Source organism: Acomys russatus, chromosome 10, assembly GCF_903995435.1.
Source record: "Acomys russatus chromosome 10, mAcoRus1.1, whole genome shotgun sequence".
Classification (NCBI taxonomy): Eukaryota; Metazoa; Chordata; class Mammalia; order Rodentia; family Muridae; genus Acomys; species Acomys russatus.
The window spans coordinates 61,346,160-61,368,477 of NC_067146.1; the positions used below are offsets into that span (position 1 = coordinate 61,346,160).

The 22,318-nt window shown below is 38.2% G+C and overlaps 1 protein-coding gene across 2 annotated transcripts in view; it reads right to left on the reverse strand.

Moving 5' to 3' along the window:
- The window catches only part of Grid2 (glutamate ionotropic receptor delta type subunit 2), a 1,403,143-nt gene extending 1,386,019 nt beyond the window's left edge, over positions 1-17,124 (reverse strand). For both annotated transcript variants that reach the window (XM_051152254.1, XM_051152253.1), the window contains exon 1: positions 16,630-17,124. In XM_051152254.1, the coding sequence (XP_051008211.1) occupies positions 16,630-16,717 (88 nt within the window). In that variant the 5' untranslated portion in view covers positions 16,718-17,124. The remainder of the gene's footprint in view (positions 1-16,629) is intronic.
- Between the last annotated feature and the right edge of the window lie 5,194 nt (positions 17,125-22,318).

Below are 22,318 nucleotides of genomic sequence, written 5' to 3' on the forward strand. Positions count from 1 at the left end.
ATTATATCTTAGAAAGAACATAGGCTACAGAAATATTATAAATTTATAAGCAAATACAAAATTATATTTTGTGACAGATCTAAAAAAATATGAATTATCCATAGAGTTATTACAGATGCTTTCTGCCATATGAAACACATATCAAATCTGTTTGAGATTGAAAATGAATATAAGAAAAATTCATATATTAATAGTTTTCCTCTTCACTTGACATAATTACAAAAATCAATTAAATCTAGCCTCAGGATGCTTGGCAAATGTTCACAAAACAGTCAGAAACAAAGTGTGCAATTACTTAGATAAAACCAAGTGCACTTAAGAAACTTGAGGCAGACTGAAAAATGGGGAAGGAAAACTATCTATAGATGAAGGCTCAATTAGTGCCAGGCACTTTTTCATTTCCGTTTTTGTTTTTGTCACTTTATGTTCCTTTTTTTCTTTTGCCTTGATGATAGGTATTTATATTTATATTCTGTATATGAGAACAAAGGCTTTAAATAATCACTGAATAACAACTAGATTGACAATTAAAACAAGAGATAAATGTAGTGCTATGGGCATACCCACAAGGACATGCAATGCAGCTTTGCAGTTTGATTTTTAAAAATCACATTTAAGTGGCATTTTTCATAAGCAAATCTGCCAGTTTATTACTTTATGATTTTCTATATTGATTCCAAAGGATCATCAGTGTGTGGAAGGATGTGTACAGAGTTTACCAGTGGGGCTAACTGCAACTCAAACCCAAGGCTTTACAAGAGTACAATTGAGAAAAGTATATACAGTCCTATCAAATACCATTGCAATACACAACTACCTTGAAAAAGTAATTTAAAATATTTCCAAGAAGTAAAATATACCCCAAATAACACGTTTTCCTAAAAAATTTAGTGAATGTCAATTGGTATCAGAAAAGACACTCTGAACTGTTTCATAGCAGAGAAGGACTAGAGCAGAAAGAGAACAGGAAGAGACACATGAGAAGGCACAGTGGGAAACAAGAGTTTGGACCCGTATGAAGGGGGACCAAAGGATTTGGTCTGGAGCAGCCTGTCCAGGATGGTCACTACTGAGGGAAACTTGGATGCAATCACCATCCTCACACATTGTAGGAGAATTCCTCCAAAAGGTGAGTCAGCTATCTGCAAAGTCATCTTAGTCCACGTGAAAGAAACCCATTACGGGTCTAATAAATGTAGTAAAACACAGGTGAAGTGGGTCCTAGGTTAGAAAACAAACAAAAATTATCCATTTTTACATAATTGGAGCTCTTTTATCTCATGGTCCATAACATATATTAGTATTACTTTGATAGTGTGAATATAATTATATTGCAAAAATAATTTTTTCCAACCATGCAACATTGAAACATTTACTTTCCCAGTCTGCTCAGAAGGTTGGTGTGCCTTGGACCACAGTAATCCTTAAGGCACCTCCAGGGGGAGTTTAGAATCACCAAATTCTCTCTCTCTCTCTCTCTCTCTCTCTCTCTCTCTCTCTCACACACACACACACACACACACACACACACACACACAGTAGCCTGAGATTCAATGTCTGTGAAGGCCTGTAAATCCAAGGAAGGAAGGGGAAGGCTGCTGTCTCTTTTGCTCGCTACACAGAAAGCATGCCTTCAAATGTAGGCCTATCTTCAGAAAGTCAGACAGGAAAAGATCAACAGGAAATGGTGCCTCAGGTACGGAACAAAGCATGACTTCTGCAATCAGGTCCTGAGGGCCAGGGATAAAGCAAGTTACCATAGGCTTACTCACAAAGCAAGACCAGATAATGGAAGGTGGCCAATCTAATCGCCTAGTAATCTTACTGGTAGTTGAAAAGTTGAAGTGTCTAGAATTTGAGAGAATTATATAACATAGTAGCTATAGAAATGTTAACTGAAAACTTGAAAAACAGTACACATTTTTCTCCTACAACAAAATTTAATATAAACTTACAAAACTCTTGTGGTTAGGCTTATCCTCAAACTTTTAGTAATTGGTAATGTATGACAGAATTCTATAAGAAATGTTTTAAAATACCCAAGTATTGGCTTTTATGCCTTCCATATTTAATGATGCCTCCTCCTCTTAGGACTCAAATTAAGTTAAGTTTAAGTCTCAGTTCTAACCTACGTTTCTGTTTCTTTGGGGCAGTTACTTCCTATGCCCTGTATCTTCCGTGTATGGCATCTGATTTGAGGTGACAACTGATGTGACTGTCAATGTTTAATCAATTCTTCCAGGAACTGAGTCCTGCATCACACAGAGAATATGAGTGCACTGAATGGATGTGTACTTCAACCAGTCACTACTTTCTTACTACATTCTTACTGAGATACATATATTATATTTAAACATGTGTTTGATAGGAGACGACTTATAATTTTACATAATTTTATTGTCCACGAATATTGTAAAGTAATAACACTTGAAAAAAATTAAAAATAAAATGAACATTAAACATTCACTTAAATCAATATAAAAGAATTAAGTTAGAGGAGGGAAAACTGTTGCTCACTGGCTACTGTAAGAGACTACACCAAGCAAGTTTCAGCCAAACCCTAGCCACAAGTGTACTCCACTTCCAGAGCCCCTCCACACTGTGGTGCTGCCCGCTCCCTCCTTCTCCCAGTGTTCCTTTAGTCATTTCCAATTTGTCTCTGTCATCACAGCAAAATCTTAATATTGTCCATTGACTTTGCAGAGCTCTGGATTGGATGATAAATATAATTCTGCCTATGGAGGTACAGAATCCGTGCTACCACATAGATTTTAGGTATAAATTTTACACAAATTTAAAGAACTGCGTTTTCAGAAATGGTTGACTTTACATTCAGAAAAGCCACCATTATTATAGGAATGGGCTAAACACAATACAGTCTTTGATCTCAGATGACATGCGTAACCCAAGCCAGACACTTAAATTTCAAAGGCAACCTCCTGAGGTTGGCTGTGCTCAACACAGAATACTCTTCTTGCTCCAGCTGAAACAGGAAATGGCCGGGATGCTCTTCTCTAGAAGATGATGCTTCAAAGTGATACCAAGTGCATCCTGAGTTCAAGAATGGACTCCAGAATGGTGAGAGCTGCCCTGTGAGCCTGCACTCCACTGCGATGCTGAACTTCTTCTCTGTGCATTTCCTACACAAGTTATTTCCATTTGCACATGTGGCTGTCAGTGGCCTTACATTGGTCCTTATATGTTTGTCACATTATCACAAGGGAAGATCTTGAAGACAAAGCCAAGCTTCTCTTAACTGGTTCCCCCTGGGATCTGCCTAACACCCAGTTTCTTCTCTTGTCCTATCTCCCACTCTACTCCATGTTCCTTCCAAGTGGAATTATTTTCTGTTTCAGTGTTTTCCTACTTCCTAACTCTCTGGATAGGGCCAGAGCTCCACATTATCCATGTACACCATCATAGTGAGGAGCAGCATTTTATTTATCCTGAGAGCTAATTTACAAAATGGGATAGATAACGTAAGTGGCATAGTTTTTCTTTCAATATGATAAAGGCTTAACTTATCACTTGGAGCACTTGAATACACTTGAATACACTATGCTAGAAAAGAGAAAATTAATAGAAAATGGGCGTAACTATTTAACCCATAAGGATTAACCTGGGATACCTGAAAAGACAACACACAGGGAACCCTCCAATATTCCATCCCATATTTACAACACATCTTAAAATTCAATGAGCACACTTAAAGACTGTAGCTTTTTATTCGCAAAATGGACCATCAGTGATGGGAGCCATTGTTCGGGTTCTCATTTAAAGTAAAGACACTAAGGTTGTAGACTCAAACACAGGCTTCTAAGGGTTAGTGTGATACTTTACAAATATCAGTGGTTGTACTGTACTAGTCCTCAAAAAACTGAAAGAGTAATGAATATTGCTTCCTATATTCCCAAAATGGCTGTCCTTGTATGCTAATATTATTTCTTATGCATTGAACAGACAAAGAAGCAAAGGAACACACTGTAAACAGCAGACAAACCGGAAGTGAGCCATATATCACAGGGATAGTTTCCTGATCCTCCATGAGTCTCTCTGCCTTGGTAGCTGAACTATGACCTTGCTAATCTTGACACCGAAGCCTGACTGACATGGCTGCCACTAGTGTTATTTTGTCAAACCCTTTCTATTTCTTTACTCTGAATGATTTACAGTGAATTATTCTATTTGGAAATTCAGTCTTGCAAATATCATGAAGCTGTCTCTGATTACCATTTTATTAAGTGACACATCAGTTTGTATTTGCAATGAGAGCACTTAATTTTAAAATATTTCATTGTCAACTGCGTAGATTAGGCCCATTATCAGATACTATAAGCCAGAAACAACATTTATTTAAACAGTCAAACTTTAAGCATGTTCGTCACCAATAATAGCACAACCTATATGTAATTTTTAACAAAAGGTTAAAAAAGGTTTAACAAAAGGGATGAGATAATGTTGGTATATTTATAAGATAGTGTGTATTAAGTCAGGTAACAGTGTTGTATACTGCCATCTTAGCTACTTAAGAAGCTTAGCAAAATCAAGTGCACATGGAGATACATGACATGATATTAGGTCTAAAAGTGCATAGTGTGCATTGTAATTTTAAAATATTCATTAAAAACTATTAAAAGCATTAAGTGGCTGAAATTACATCCCTTAAACTATCATTGTTTTTATATGTGTCATTCTTTTTTCCATTTCACACACACACACATCTAAGAAAGTCCATATATCAAAAGTAACAGCTGCACATAGCTGTAGATGTAGACAACAGAGGAAAAAAAAAAACTCTTGACTTTGTTTCTTGAATATTTTAAAGAGTATCATGTCTGAATTTGTCAATAGATGATCTTGGCAAACTATAAGCACTTTTCCTCTTCAAAGGAGGCCAAATAATGAGTCTAACACAAAAATTCCTTCTCTAACAAGGCAGCAACACAATTACGTGGCAGCTTATCTGAAGGAAGAGAACATTAGAGATAAACCATTGCAATATTTGTCTTAAAATATGAAAGGTAAAATATACAACAAACTAACTTAAAAAACAAAACTTCATCAAAGCACTGTAACTCCACACTTTGGAGGAAAAATCGGGAAGACAATAAGTTCTTAGCCAGCTTGGACCATCTAATGAGACCTAGCACCAGAAAACAAACAAATATCCCCAATGAAGCTATGCACTTCTCGATGATCACCCCACATTCCATGGCCTCTCTGCTTTTCTCTCACTCCCCACAAACTAGGTTCTACCTTTATCACTGACATATAGCTCACAGTTCCTTCTTTGATGACAATTTTCAACTCTTGGTCTTCTAGAACCTAGCGTTACTTAGGAGCCAATATACATTGGGAATATACATTGGAGAGTTCAGTACACAAGGGAGATAATAGCAATGTCAACCCAACATAGTTCATAAAGAATTCCCTAAACTACTTTAAAATTTTAATTGAATTCTATAGTTTTTCTCTCCAAACATCACCAGAGTCAGAGGCAGGACTATGGGAAGTGAGTTAATCACAAGGCCCAATCTGTCAGCATCCAGACCCCAGGAGCAAGCTTTTCCAAATAATAATATGCTTGATTTGCTTCCAGTCTTTGTTGTGCAGAGAGTTCCTCTTTGGTGGTCTGGAAGTTTCCAACACAATCCACAGTCAAAAGCAAAGTCTGTCTTCAGAAGCTGTGCAATATTTGGGGAAAATAAAGATATTTCTTCTCAAAAAGAAGATGCCTAGGAGCATTCAGGGGCTGATTTTCCGTTTTGCAGACTATCTAAAATCCTTTGCCCCTCATTCCTGGCTTTTGGCTATTCTGTTTCTCATTAGCATTGCTACTGAAGGGAGGACAGGAAATACAAAAAGAATCAAAGCAGTCTGCTACTTAGTAACTGTTTATTAACAACAACAGCAAAACCTTTGTGGAGAAAAATATGCATTAGACAGCAACTTTTTATTATGTTTCTATGCATATGACATTAAATCTCAGTAAGATCCCAGTGCTTTTATTTATTCTAGAATCACTAGACATCTAATTCTTCTGCCCTGTTCGATGCTTTCACAACACAACTACTGATATCTATGGCACAAAAAAAAGAAATGAGTCAAATAAATGGCTGGCATTCTGCATTGGCTCTAGCTTGACATGACTATATTTATTTTGCAGCCTTTAGCTACAGTAAGGTGAAAGATTAACCATCAGAAAGCTGAGTAAAGACTATCTGTAAAGGATAAACTCTTCATCCTATTTATAAACTACCTTTTTTCCTGAAAAATATATTTGGCTTATGGCACTGACAGGATACCATCAACAGGACATTTATTGCATTATCACAACTTCCCACATTGTAGTGGACCACAGTCCTCCAATGGAGAGATCTAAATAGCTCTTACTTTGGCTTCCTAATATGAAGCTAAGCTATAAGGCAGTATGCATCTCTAATATTTCTTCAAGGATAAGAGGCACAGGTCACCTAGGTGATGAGATGAGACACTAAATCCTAAATAGTTAGGCACTCTTTGTTAAAATTACCATTTGCTAAGACTGACTGCTAAATGCCCTATGTTAAATTCCTAAGTGACTCAATGTATTTATTGCAAATGTAGCATGATAATATAGATCACAATTTTTCTATATGAGCAGTCAATTACATATCTTTAAAATAACATTTGAATTATACCAGGTATAGCTGCAGATAACAAAAGAGAAACGTCAGTCAAGTCTGAACATGAGATGTATCCTATGCAAATACAGGATCCAAAATTGAAAAGTAATCTTGTTCAGAAAATAATCCAATGGTCTCATCAGGCTACACTTACTTTGGTCTATGCTGAGTGCTACCATCTCCAAAAGCAACTCCCTTGTCATGCTCTTGTTATTCCATTCAAGAAGCAGCTAACTAGCTACACAGTGATTGTCACAGCATCATTCAAACAATTTTGTATGCTGACAGATTGCTGGGGATTTTCTGAAATTAATCAGCTTCTTCTCATTTTAGTTCACCTTAAACTACATGCAAAATAACATCTGCAGTAGTTCACTTGTCTCTTCACCTTCTGATGTATTACCTGGTCCTTGGCTTTTAAGAACGATCTGTCAATCTGAAATGTACTGCCAATAGTGTATGACATTTTAATGATGTTGATAGTAAGTAGATCAAGTACTTCATCAATTTTAGGTACCCATTCCAACTAAGTTTAGATATAAATCTGCTTCAAAAATTCATCAAATGACTGCACTTCACCATCCCAAGAAGTCATGGACTACTAAGCTACAAAATAGCTTTTGATATTCTATATTCTAATAATATGTTCCTCACTCAGGCAGTTATTTTTCCAGCTCTTTTTTTTGCCAGTTATTTCTGATCCCAAACTACAGACTTTAGTATTCCAACTATTCAAGAATCTCCTGTTTACACTTCAATTAATGCATGTGGCCAAGTAGAAATAGCGATGCAACACATCATCCCCACAAAAGGAGAGGGTTTTATGGAAGAGACAGCACTAGAGAATAACACAGAGAAATAGTGAAAAATTTATTTCAATACAGATAGTATCTGAAGCACAGGATTAATGAGATGTACACAATTTGTTGGTATATTAATAGATTCATGAATGCATTAAGATTCACTTTCAAAAGATCTCTAAGCCTAGAAAATTTAGAACATTTCCTTTCTTCATTTTCACCTGTGACTGAAAAGCTGTCAGCTGTGCTATAGCACAAATAGAAGTGAAAGACCCATAAAAGGAAATGTTTAAATATGCCACTGAAAATTAACATAACATGAATTTCTGTGTTGAAATGAATAATATTGCCCTATACAATAATTATGTTCTCTTCTAAATGAAATGTTTCCAAGTGATGTTAAGCAAATAATATGCATGCCAGATATTATTTTTTTAAAGTTCATGATCAGTTCAAATGTGTCTATCATAACAGCAAAGCATTCTATTTTATTATTCATAATTTTAGAATATCATATATTCACAAAGAGTAATAAGATGCCTCAGAAGTAAATAGAATTTCTATTTGTGACACATATATCTTCTCTTTAAACTCTAATCCATTCATAATTTCAGGTATGAAATTTCAGGTAAATATTAATGGTGATCTGGAAAATTAGAAGAAGCAAACAAACTGAATAATACACATCATATGCTTCAGAACCACCTGGAAGTTTCTCACTCAGGGCAGTTACAATCATCTTGGCCCAAATCACTTGATCTAAGATTTTAATTTATAAAAAAGGGTTTTGTTTGTTTTTCATTTTTTAACTACTCAAACCTAAACTCCAGGAAATAAATAAATTTGGGGAAAAATGAGATACCATATTCTTCAACCTATAACTCACTTAGCATTATTCTTAGTGAAGTCTCTTTATGAAAACCCCTATGCCCAGACACTAACAATTTACAAAAGCAAGCTCACCCTGTATTGCCTACAGTCTCTTGCCACCCCTCCCCTCCTCTCCTTCCTTTTCAAGACTCCTAGAACCCTCTGGTCTCAGTACATTCTTTTGTGTGTGGCCGCCCTGTGTTTTATCACTTTCTGCTCACTGGACACAGTTTTCTTCAAGTTCATCTCTGTCATGAAACATACTAAAATCATTTTTTTGTACACTCAACTTCACAGCATCTCGACTCCTCTTCCCAAAAATACCGTCCTTGATTTCCTTCTAGAATACTAACTGATTCTGGCTTCCATTCTGTCTCACAGGGCATTATCTGACTCACCTCTTGGGCTACCTCTCTCCTCCTGACCTCTCCATTCTACGAGGATTTTGTCTTAGAGCTTTTCTACCTCACTCATCTACCCCACTCACTGATTAAAGGCCACGTACAATAAAAAGGTTTTAATTTTTCTATAACAATGTTACATAATGTCCTATAACGTGATTACAAAATTTAATAAATCCTACTTGGATTTCTATCTAACAGTTTCCCACGCCCTCTACTTTCCCATTTTTCATTCACAGTAACACACTTCAACTTCTTGCTCGCACAAAATATTTAGAAGCCTCTCTTTTTGTCTTCAATTTTTCTCGTTCAGCCAATGAATGAGAAAAGACTGTTTTTGATATCTTATATTATATACTTTGTACAATGACAGCTTTTCTCCTTCAGCAACCAATTAAACTCAAGTAACAGTAGCCGAACTACAGTTCTAGTACATGCAACTACAGAAGGTTATAAAAACCAAAGAGCCATTCCGTAAAACGTAAGTCTTTCCTGGATTTGCTTTACTTGTAGGTCAGATTTTATTCCCTTCTACTTCCCACTTTGCTCATTAAACTATACTCAAAGTGGTTTTCAAAATGTCCTTTTACAAATTAAAATAACTCCTAGTGTCCTGTCTCACAGTCATTGTCTTTGCAATGGTCTCTTCCTAAAATTCTTCAATGTATATCATATGGTGATATAACCCCTGCCCTTTGAATCAAATATTTTTTTCTCTAGGGTATTATTACCATGCCATCCTACAAAAAGTATTGTGTCACCTGTCAGTCCCCCATTTAACTTAGTAGTGTTTATTACAATGTTAGGTTATATCTACTTTATTAAGCTGAAAATTCATAAATAAAAAGCATAGTTTGCTCAATATTTCAATTCTGGGAATCTAGAGAGTCATTTAGAGGGTAGTTACCAATTCTCAAAAATTATAAGAAATGTGGAAAAGATTCATGGAATAACAGATTCTTATATGTTGGCTGAGGTGTCTTTATTATCCTGTCATTCTGTGAATATTAACTACTAGAATTATAATGATGTGCTAATGAAGCAAGGATCTCATTTAGGAGAAAACAGATATTTATAGCAATAAATAATAGTATTTATTTTAAGCAATACTTTGTTTGAGTAACTGTTGGGTGAAGGAAAATGATATATGTACTATTTTAATAAAACTAGTAACTTGATTTTTATGACTAGCAATATGCGTTAATAGGATAACTAGCTGGGGTAATTTACAAACTCTAAATATTTGTCCAGTCTGGATGCTCAGCTTGGGACACCTTTGACTCTGCTTCCATCTAAGGAGGCTCACAGTGAGTCAACAGTGTACCTGCATATTAAGGCTACTTGATGAGCAGCCCATGTGTACAAGTAGGAAGGACACAGGAACAAGAATCCAACAAAATGAGGAATGCTAGATTGCCTATTTCTTTGCCTGATACGTCTGTGATTTACATCACTCCTGCCCTAATATTACTAGAGTGCTATAAAATTCTAAGTTATATAGGCAGTGTAGACAGGGCTGATTTGAGCATGACTGCTTGCTCCTGAAGTCAGTCATTAGAGAGAGCACTTGTGTGTGGCATGCCATGAATAACACTGTGTGTGATGCCTAGTGAACATGCCAGTCAAATTATAAACAAAATATACAACAATAAAGCAAATCCATCTCACTTCAACTGATACTAGAGCCCTCTAGCAAATGTGATTAGCAAATATATTAAATATAATTCTTATTTGCACTAAAATCATCTCAATTCCTAGTTCCTGAGTGGAATGATTACAGTTTCATTTATGTATTACATTCACATTTTATTTTTTAAGTTCAACCTAAAACTTGCTACTAATTATAACTGTGTATATTATATTTGAATATGTCTTCTTCTCCACATTTCATTATGAAAGTCTTTTAATATAGAATTTTCTTTTTGCTCAAATTATTTTAAAACTTAAATGTGCTTGAGTTTAAAGTCCATAACAGAGACTCAAAGAATTAAATACATGTCAAAGATTACTCAGTTAACTGTTTATAAGAGTGATACTTCAGTGGGAACCAACCAGAATGTGAATCCAGAGTATTTATATATTATTTCTTAAATCCATCCTCTGCTTTCACTTGAAATTTGTGTCTATAACCAAAAGCTGAAAGTCATTACTTTAAATGACAAGAACTCACAAATATTCTTTTTTTTTTTTTTTTTTTTTTTTTTTGAGACATGGTTTCTCTGTATAGCCTTGACTATCCTAGATTCACTTTGTAGACCAGGCTGGCCTCAAACTCACAGCAATCCGCCTGCCTCTGCCTCCTGATTGCTGGGATTAAAGGCATGCGCCACCATGCCTGGCTTCACAATACACAGGGGGAGGAGGTCTCCTTCAGTCACAGTCATAGGAGAGGAGAATAAAGGGAAAATGAGAGGGAGGGAGGAATGGGAGGATACAAAGGATGGGATAACAATCGAGATGTAATATGAATAAATTAATAAAATATATATATAAAAGAAATCTCAGAATAATCTTAATATAAGTCTTAATATGTCCGTCTGATTACTTAATTTTATTTGGACATTTACAGTGAATTGTTTCATATAAATTATTACGTATTAATACTGACATTGGACAATATATAAAAGAATAAGAAAAACTATTCGTTTAAGTTAGGTCACATTATCTATGAATATGTGATTACAGCGTTTAAATCAAGCAATTGTATTCAAATCGACTTACAGCACATCTCTCACTATCCTGAGAATAGAATACGGTACAAGTGAGATTACAGCAACAACTAAAGAAAACAAGACATTATCAGGAAGAAGACACATTGGTTCTAAAGACCAAATAAGCCAGTTTTACTAGGGGTTTTCTAGTGGTGTCTGTGTTGGTGGTATGTCTGTGTAAGACTCACAATACATGAAATTTCATATTAAGCACGCAAGGCTATGTGAAAATATGGATCCCCATGAAAGATATGCATCTTGTTAAGATGTATCTATATTTGTGTATATATTTGTGTGTGTGTGTGTCCTTCACAGCTCTGTTTATATGCATTTTCTCATAATGGCCCATCAGTTTGCAGCCATAGGGTTTCTAGAGGCGAGAAGCACCACTCCAGTAAGAACTGACAAATGGCTGCATTCACTGCTGTCTATTTGTACCAACACTGTTCACCATGCAACAGCCTTCCTTCTGTCCTACTTCTTCCTCGCCAGAATATTAATTTAAGAAAATACCCTTGTTTGATTTGAAATTTCTGTAACACTTAAATTGTTGAATCCATTGATTTAACATCTTTAAGAAGTGGCATGTGTTGACTTGTTTAGAATCACATGTGTAAGAGTAAGAAACAAAATTAATATACATTAGTACAGGATTAAACACCATCACCAATCTTCCAGTATCACAAATGTGACTAAGTGGCCCCTTTTTCTGATAATTTGGAAGCTATATTATATGGTTTTGTCATGGAGGACTACAAAGGAAACAGCTCATATGGCAGTGATATCTCCATAGCCACAAATGTATTTCCAATAAATATTAATTATTCAGCAATGCCAAGCATTGTTAGTAATATGCATTCTATAATCAAAATAAACTGATGACACAATACAATTGGGAATGCCTCACTCACAATAACATAAGCAGATGAAAGAAGAAAAATTTCTGCATGTAACATAGAGGTTTTGGAATCATAAGGTTCATTATGAGCATGACACAATAAGCCATAGATGTCAGAATTAAATGAAACCCATCTTCTACTGCCTCCAACAATTTCAATTACTACCTATTTTTAGATAAGTCAAATGTTAATCACTTTGATTTTTACTCATATTTGAATGAACATTGATAGGACTATTTAGTGGATATATATTTCATCTGGCGTAGGCAGCAAAGGTCCTTGTTATAATGTTTATTAGTCATGTCACGAGTGATGTCTTTGATTAATAACAACATTGTCTAATTTAATTCACATCAGAATTGTGCTTCAAAGAACTGTATTAATCACGCAGAAAAGAGCAACAGTAAAGTATGTATCTTGATGCTTTCTTTAAGTTTATTTCTATTTGTATGTAACTTAGGGAACAAGCAGATGCTATAACCAGAGTAAAGGGGAGAAATGCAGTATGGAATACATGATGCAAAGAGTTCCTAATGACTGTTTGGGGTGACTAGCTAGCCACCAAAAATCAGGTGAAGGAAAAAAATATTTTAGCAAAAAAATATTTAGTTATCATGTGCCTTCTGGCAATGAGTTTATAATAGACCCCAGATGAGAAGCAAGTGAAAGAGTTTTGTTTGTATAGTGCTGTTCTTACTCTGCTGCACATTTCAGCATGCCAGCTGTATCCCTTGAACATTCTCACAATGAAAACATGCTGTGAACTGTCTGGGCTTCTCATAATGACAGCATCGATTATTATGATCTTGGAGCATGAAGTATCATCTGCTTTAGAAGAAAATTAATAAATGGCTCTTTTCTCCTCCTTGTTGACATGAGGCATTTTACTGAAAGTGATAGCCCAAATTGGCAAGAGATGTGTGTAATCTATGAATGAGTACAGTCCTTGCACATTTCCGTCCAGAGATATGTGGCTGGGGATAGCTGATTTACAATCTCCTCTATGAGCACAGAAACTAGATAAAAAAAAAATGAGCATATATTAAAGTGTTGAAATGTGAGATCCTCCATATTAGATAGGAAGCAAACTCAAACTGTGCAGTTGACTGGAAATGCCGCCTAATCCCTGCTTAATTAAAGCGGCGCACTCTACACTCCTGTTGTGTTGAGGGAGTACAGAGTGTGGGACGGCTGATGTATGAGGAAACTAGCAGTCAGCGTGGCTAATCTCAAAGACTTGGGAGCTTTCTAGCTACATAAATCAGCGCGACTTCTGAATAGCCTCATAAAACACCGTGTCATTGCCATTCCCCTCACGGCGTTTTGGATCTTCCTACAGCATGCAGATCGCTAGGAAACTTCTAAGCAATCAAGTAATGTGGTTCTGATGAAATTACTCAATCAATGCGCAGGCCCAAAGTAGAAGCATAATTCAAACTCGTATAGTTTTTATATGTCAGAGACCTTTCTTTCACCAGGGCAAAGGAGGTGATTCAACGTGAAATACTATGTATATGTACTTAGAAAATAAATAGACAAATATATGTCTCTAACACATGTTGAAGAGAAAGTTCAAGCCATTACAATATTATATATTTAGAGTAGAATAATTGTATTTTCATCTCAATCATTGTGGCTCAACTATTAAAACGTATTTCATGATCATAGTATGTTAATTTATTCAATAAAATAATTAAAGGTAAATATGCAATTGTCTTTATTAAGCTACGTACAAGAAGTAAAAGCAGAGAGGTGAGAATTTTCACACACATATGAAGGTTCAATGTCAGAAACATCAGTATTTAAAGAAACTGCCAGAGCTCTGACTTTGTATCTTTCCTGCACAGCTGAACTATCTATAGCAACCACTTTCCCACCAGGCTGAGCAAATCTTCATTTCGGCATATCTCTTTACATCTATTTAAGTGAAATATTCCTTTCACCATGGTGTTATTTTCAGCCCTCTAGTCCTGAGCTTATTCACTCCTCATATCCGTGTTTCTCATCTAATTTCATCAAAGCAGTCATCTAAAGAAATTTCTTCCTCACCAACTGAGTAAGCAACCTGGCCCAGTGCATGTTAACTGTGGCCATACAAGTTTAAAACAGATCTATCCATTTTTAATGTACCATTCTTCTGCTATATGCGCAAGAAGGGGGCATTTAACCTCTGAAGTACACATAACTTAGCCAATTTTCGGTACATTATAAGAGGTTTAAGGCTTTTAAAACTGTTAGCTCCATAGCAACATTAGGTAGTCTATAAAAGAAGTCAATTCCCTTGTCTAATACAATAGTTTCATTCAACACAAATTAATTGAGAAAGAAGTTATTTATTTTAGTTGGTTATAGAGATCTGATGAACACAGCTAGATCTCTAAAGAAACGTGTAATTGCTGCACAGTTACTTTTTAAACCATCTAGTTATAAACAAGCCGTTTCTCGTTGACTGACAACGGTGGGAAACATACAACAGTTATCTTCTATTCTGAACCAAATGCCCAGACTGCTTTGTAAAATAGTATTCCTCACATAAAGAATACCAAGATATATACATATATACATGTTTGCAAATCATATTTTTAACATGCAGAGCACAGAATAAGCAATAAAATAACACTTATCTACAAGTCCCTGCCCCTCCCGGGGGGAGTGGCAAACATAAGACAGAAACTCCCAATCATAAAATGAATAGAGAGAGAGAGAGATACTGACCACACCCCCACAGTCTCGTCCTCCTCACTTCAGCTGGACATAAATTCATGCCATGTCTTTACGAAAAGCATGGTTCATTTGAAAACTCTTATCAGAGCGTTACTGAACCTCTCAGTGAGATCATTTCTCCCTGAAAAGTTCTGAACCTACAGGCGCTGTGAAGCCCCAGGCAAAATGGGATCCAGAAGGCCAGCTATCTAATGCTTTATTTTCTTAATGCACAAGGCCAAGGTTTTCTGAATTCTGACCTCATTACTCCTAGCACAGAGACATACAGTCCCATTGATATAAATGATAGAGAGTGGCAGACATGTTTACAAAGACAGCCTATAATACCAAAAGAGGGAGCCCCCCCTGGAGCTGAGGATCTGTCCACCACAGGAACAAGCACAGACAGAAGGCCCTTGCTTGGGAGGAACTGCCACCTGCAGCTGGTTCACCTGGCACAGGGTGTGTGTGTGTGTGTGTGTGTGTGTGTGTGTGTGTGTGTGTGTGTGTCACGGTGAACAGGCAAAGGAGAAGACTTGACCCATCTGTCGCCTGGATTTGAAAAACAGGTGGTAACGATAAAAGTCCTGTACCCGAATTGGAAAAGAAAAAAATATATATATTTCTTTTTTTGCCCCAGAGGGGTCTCACTGCAGCCCAGCAGAGGAACCTTGCTTGCCCAAGAGGCGAATTTCCGAAAAGGAAATCATCACACTAAGGAAGAAAAGGCTGTAAAAGCCAATCTTCACTCAGCTCTCAGGGATTAGCAAGTGAGAAGAGTTGGAGCCCTCAGCTACCGGTACACTGCATGATAATGACTAGAGCCCCGCCGCTCACGCCACGCCGCCTAGCCGCTGGGCTCGCCAATAGGTGGGGCCAGGAGCCTGACGACCCGCGGGGCCTTGGGGGATCCGGAACACAGAGCTCGCCCTGACGCAGCTCAGGAGAAGGCTGTCAGCAGCCACCGCGTCTGGCCGGGCCACTAGAGCGGCCTGCACCGGCTTTGGCGTCTTCCACGCCCCGGGCAAGGAACGTGTGCCCCGCCACCCTCTTTGGCCACCGTGTCTCGGGAACCGCAGAAGACCGCGCGAGCCTGGGCATCCGCACCGCTCGCCGCAGCGGACTCAGCCGCTCACGATGCAAAACCACCTGTTCGAGCCTCGGGGAGCGCCCCCGGCCCCAGCCCGCCTCTCTCCCCTGCGGATGACACTGCCAGCCTCCCCCCCACCCACCCCCCCATGATTTTTTTTTTTATGTCTCAAATGTACATCCGGGAAAAACCGGTAAGGTAGAGTCCATCAAACTTCCTTCTCCCTGTACCCCGAGTCCCCACACTCCCCACACTACTGCGCGGAGGCCACAATGAGCCCCTAGCGCCCGGCCCGCACTCCCCACCCGGCCTCACTCCGCGCTGCGAGGCTCAGTTTAGGGAAAGCTTAGCTAGAGCAAGCGCGGGCTCCGAGGGGCGCGAACAGAGGCCACCCAGCAGCAGCCTGAGGCTCGAGGGTATTGGGGAACAGAGATTCCTGTCAAGGAAACGCTAGGGAAAGTCGCCACAAGGCGCACCGGCCCTGTCTTACCGATGTGGATGATGGAATCGGCGGTCGCCAGGTCCCAGGTTCGAGACCACCAGAGGGACAGAAACAAGAGCAAGGGGAAAACTTCCATCCTCCGATGATGCTGATCCTCCTTGACCACGACTTTACTTCCAATATTTAGATATTCTTTTATCCGGTCCACAGAGTTTGAGGTCACGATAGAGTTGAGTGCAGCTTTCCCTCTAATTTCCAAATCCCTCTTGCCAGAGCACACACAGCCTTTCCTAGTCGCAGAGGAGGCACAGGCGACCCGAGAGCTAGCACAGCCAGAAGCAGCCTCCTCCCAAGCCCTGTCACTCGGCTGGGAATTTTGGCATCGCCAGAGTTGTTTGCAGTTGGGCTTTTAAAAAATGTATCCAGCCTTGGCTGCTCTCGGACAGGGGGCGAGGCTGGCGCTCAGACGGTGGCCGTGGCCGCGCGGGGGCCGCGGTGGCGGGTCCCAGCTCCCCCGCAACTTGGGCACCCCCGCGCCGGATGTGCCCGCGCCCTCCCCCGCTGCCGAGCCCCTCCACCCCGGGCCGCGCGCGGTCGTGGCGCCTCGCGGCCAGCTCTCAGTGCCACGGGTGATGAGGAGGATGGAGCAGAGCCGCCAGACTCCAGCGGGGAAGGGGGGGCCGCTCCTGGAGGTGTGAGAAAAGTGAACTTGAAGGTAATGCAGATAGTAATGCAGAGAAGACTGCCCTTCTGCGCGAGGCGGGCCCCGGAGCTGCCGCGGAGGGCCCGAGCGGCTCCGCGGGCGCGGTGGCGGGGGAGTCCGCCGGGAGCGAGCAGCGGGCCAGGCCGGCGCGCGGAGCTGCGGCTTGCAGGATGCTCAGGAGCCGGTCGCCCGGCGGGATGCGGGAAGCCAACAGCAGCCTGGCAAGCTCCGCAGCAGCCCCACGTTGCTTAGAAATGGATCACCTAGGAGAAGCGAGTCCGCAAGAGAGCGGTGCCGTCAGGCGGAGAGGGGAACCAAGCAAGGAAGAGCTTCTAATAACCACCTCCTCCCCCTATCTGCAATACAAGGGAGAAACAAAACCGCGCTCTCAATTCCCTGGGAATCTTCACCCGGACTGAGAAAGGCAGGACTCAAAGAGAAGGCAGTGAAGTCCCCCACCTACCTCGATTTTTTTTCCCGAGATTAAAAGCAACCTAAAAAAGCCACCCCACTTATTTAACCTTGCTATCCCCCAACAGGTATCGGACTTTTTTCTAGTCCTTGTCTGGAATTAGTCACATTTGCTGAAAACAAATTAGGGACACCTAGTCACTTAGGGAAAAGAAGACCTAGAAAGCTTTTAATGAGATTTCAATTATAAAGTTATAAAAAGCTGAGAATGTGCTAATTTCCTCTTAAACAGTGGCTTTTTTTTTTTTTCATTTTTTAAAAATTCTTTTTCAGTCTCTTTTAAGGCAATCAAAATACTGAAAGAATTCGGAAATATTGTCATAAAAGAGACAACCTTGAGATGTTAAAATATATCTAATAATATTAAAGTCAATAAAACAAAAAAAAAAATGCCTCCGTGGTCAAAATACTGCATTAAGTTAATCACCTGTGCAGTTAAGTCGCCACTGGGAAGCTCCTTGCTGTCCTTGGGAAAGCTGCAGATGGACTGTAAGGCAAGCTCCCAGGTTTGAGAGAAGGGCCTATCTCTGCTCCTGATGACTTCTTCTAATGACTAGTTTATATCATTCAGTCTTACTGCAGAAGGGGGCTCTGTTAACTCAATCAAGTGTGTAACTGAGGTCAGCTCTGATACAGAGCTCTGATACTGTTTCAGTCACAAATGTCTACTGGGAATCTTGTTACCTGGGGCTGGCTGTCAGAATCCAGGTTCCTTGTAAGACTGGCTAAGATCTTTTGGCATTGGCCCCTCACTGACCCCTTTTCCAGAATCATGGTGATTTAACTTAGTTGCCCATTCTCACCTTTGCATTGTCCTATCCTCCCTTCATCTTGTAAATCTCATCCCTGGACATTGGAGAAAATATTTTGTTCCTTTGCTGCTCACATCAACAGTTCCGGTTGGATCATATAAAGTTGTTGTCCATTCAAGCTTCTCACCACTTCAAGAGCAGGAACCTGTCACCCATGAAACACTCTCCCACCTTTATATGTGAAATAATTCCATCTCCGATGCTCTCACTACAGTTTTCCTTTGTATCACAGAAAAAAAAAAATCTGCTTTGAACTTAGCTCATTTATGTCTTCAGTGATGATCAGGACTGATACACATGTTTTTGATGTAGCCTTTTACAAATAGCCCCAATTGTTGAATTTCAGATTTTTCTGAATCTAGACACACCAGCACTTCCAGGAAGCCATCACTGACTGTAATTCCCAATCAGTTTCCATCATCTCTTCATTTCCCCATCATGAGTACACATGAATTCTATATGGATTATATTCATATTATTATTGATGTCATTCTACTGTTCAAAGCATTCTGGTGCACTTTCATGAATGTTGATACAGATAATAAAATGTTTAAATGGTTTTATCTCCATGCAGCACTATGGGTCATTTTAAAAGCTAGTGACTCACTGTGTACCCTAGCAAGAGAAACTGTGAATTGTCCATTTAAGATGGACACAACAATATCATATCTTAGACTCAGAGAGGTAAGTGGAACTTTCAAAACAATAATTGTGTCATTCTCATCTTAATAAGTATTGTTCTTGGAGATAACCAATAGCTAAATGTAGTCACGTACATATAATCTATTAGATTATAAATTATTAATCTCTTTATATACTATAAATAAAGCATTGTCATTATTCCAAAATGTTCCATTTAGTAGTTTTCTATCATAAGTCCACTTTGGAATAACCTAGTACCTTAACATGCCTTCTGTTGCTCTGATAAAACATTGACTAAACCAACTTATATGAAAGAAACGGTTTATTTGCCTTATACTTCCATGTCACTTCACTGTCCATTATTGAGGGAAGTCAAGACAGTAAATCAATAACCTGGGGTCCATGGAATAATGCTACTCATTGACTGGCTCCTCATGGCTTTCTGAGTCTGCTCTCTTAAATAACCCAGGGCCTGCCTTTCTGGCACCCTAGTAAGTTGAGCCCTTCCACACAAGGCAGCAATAAAAAAAAAATAAAAAATGCCACAGAGACACATCTAAAGGCCAATCGGCTGGAGGCAGATTGGAGGCAGAGATTATCTCTTCCCGGGTTACTCTAGTTTGTTTCAAGGTGACAAAAACTAAAGTGCTTATTTGCAAAAGACTTGCTTATATGTGTATAATTAAGACAAAATCTCCAAAGCTTTGAATTCAACCTATAAGCTACTTATTTGTGTAAGTAACTCTAACATTTAGCCATAGTTCAGAACCACTATTATAATATTTGCACACCTGAAGAATTTTGGGTGACAAATCACAAAACTCACCGAGATATAATGATAAACCCATGTCAATCAGAAGAGGTCACCTGAACATAGATTGAAGCTTCATAAATGTAAAGCAAGAAAGTTAGTGAAAAACTATAGCATCAACTATGGATTTTCAATTTAAGAGCAGCAACTTCTTCAGTGTCCAAATAATTCATATGCCCCGTGGGACCTAATTAATTGGCTTTATATGAATATAAATGTATACACTTAAAACAATGTGTAACTATATTTTTTAGGAAATTAGATAGATTATGATGGTTACCTAGAAACAAAGATTTACAACGTGCAAAATAGATATTAAATATCAGGTATAAAAATAGCATATTCACTCACTGTGTTTATTAATTGTTTATTGCTGTACGGAGAAGCGAGCCTTGTATATATTGGATACATTCTAAGAAATGTCTCTATCACATAGCTGTAATGTTAGCTTATTCTTTTTCTTATTCTTTTTTTTTTTTTTTCTTATTCTTTTATTGTTGAGACAGGTAGTCAGTAATTTGTCTAGGTTGGCCTTGAACTTGTGCTCCCTCTGTCCCAGCCACCTAAGAAGCTACAATTAGAGATCTATACCAATAAGAAAAACTTGGTTCTGTTTTGTTAATAGACTTTGCAAAGATGGTTTCTCTTTCATAAATGCTGTTTCACCTGAAACAATCACCATGTATGGGTATTATAGACGCGCCTATCCTACGGTACTCAGCCTCAGCCCTTATAAACACAGCCTTCATTCCCTGAAGTTGTATAACAGGCACTTAACTTTGCAGGAAAAATGGAAATGAATGATAATGGATAATTCATGGATTTTCGAACTTGAGAGTGTGTCTTCACTGGAGAGTCATATGATATGTGATATGAACATCAGTGATTTGGAGAAGTTGTAGAAAGTGGGAGCAGCTTCAAGATCTAAAGTAAAATCACTTTTTTATGAAAAGCAGAATTTCAGAGAGTACTCATTTGTGTTGCTGGGTCAGGGCACATGTGGGCTCCTTCAAAAGCATGCTGTGTAGAAGGAAAGTGAGACCACAGGAATTCATGCAGTAGGTCACTCTTTCAATTTCCCTTGAAAAACCTCTAAGCATTCCAGTATCTACATTTGCAAAGTGAGCTTCTTTCTGTTAAAAACAACACCAAATTTACTCATTTTCATCAAATGCAAAAGCTTCACTGATATACCAATATACAAAGGGTTTTGTTTTAACATAAAAATGAAAACATTTATAAGTATTTACTGTAAACTTAAGGCGTGGTTAGCTTTCCAAATAACACTACGAAAATGTATTTGGATAATTTTTTTTCACCATATACAATGACATCATTAGCAGTTTAAATGCAGGTAACCACCTACAACAGTCTAAGTAAATTGCAACCTGACCATAAGCATATGAAGAAATAAAAGAGTACAAAGGCCAACCAATAAATAGTTGTGATGAAAGAAGTTAAAGTGAAACACAAATGTACATTGGTGGAATGTAAAAGCATGAGTTTCCTTTGAAATAGGATCCCAAAGGTTTTTTTTTTTTTCTTTCCTTAACACATTGTGGAAATTCAGCGTTAATGGAATTTCAAAGTCTGATTTATTCAGCTTCTTGTTTTTCTCTCTAAATGAGGATAAGAGAATTCAGTCCCAGAATTTGTACCAATACTTGTTAGAAAAATGTAAACGTACAAAACACAGTTTGGCTTTTTTGTATTTATTTGCTTTGGTGCGTGTGATGTTTTGCCTGCATGCATATATGTGTACCATGTGCATGCTAACTCTAGAAGACAGTTATGGGTAGCTGTGTCCTTACGTGAATGCTGGGAATCAAGCCATCATATGCATGATAAATTATCTCTTCATTCTTAGAAGGAATATTTTTTGTCTTTTAATAAGTCCAAAAATATTCCTATGAGATACATTCGGGTTGGGTGTACTTTCTCATTTATTTTAAAATTGATTGCTTTCTAGTTTTCAAAGTATTTGGTCAATATTTATATATCACTTCTAAAATTATTGAATAATATCTGCCTTCATTTTTTATTTCCTTTCTTCTTCTCTTATAATTTAAATTCTCAAATTCTTTTTACATTTTCAGAGATTTATATAAATGTGTAAGTCTGTCTTACCTGGACGTATTTTTAAACTCAGTGAGATATAAATTTCAAACAAATTCTGTAACAATGTCGATTGTTAAGCACAAGTGTTTTGGGAAAATTCATTTATAATTAAAGTTGGCTCTAATGGGCTCTTTATATTCATATCTTTAAGCTTTAAGCACAGCGACTTATTTATATGAA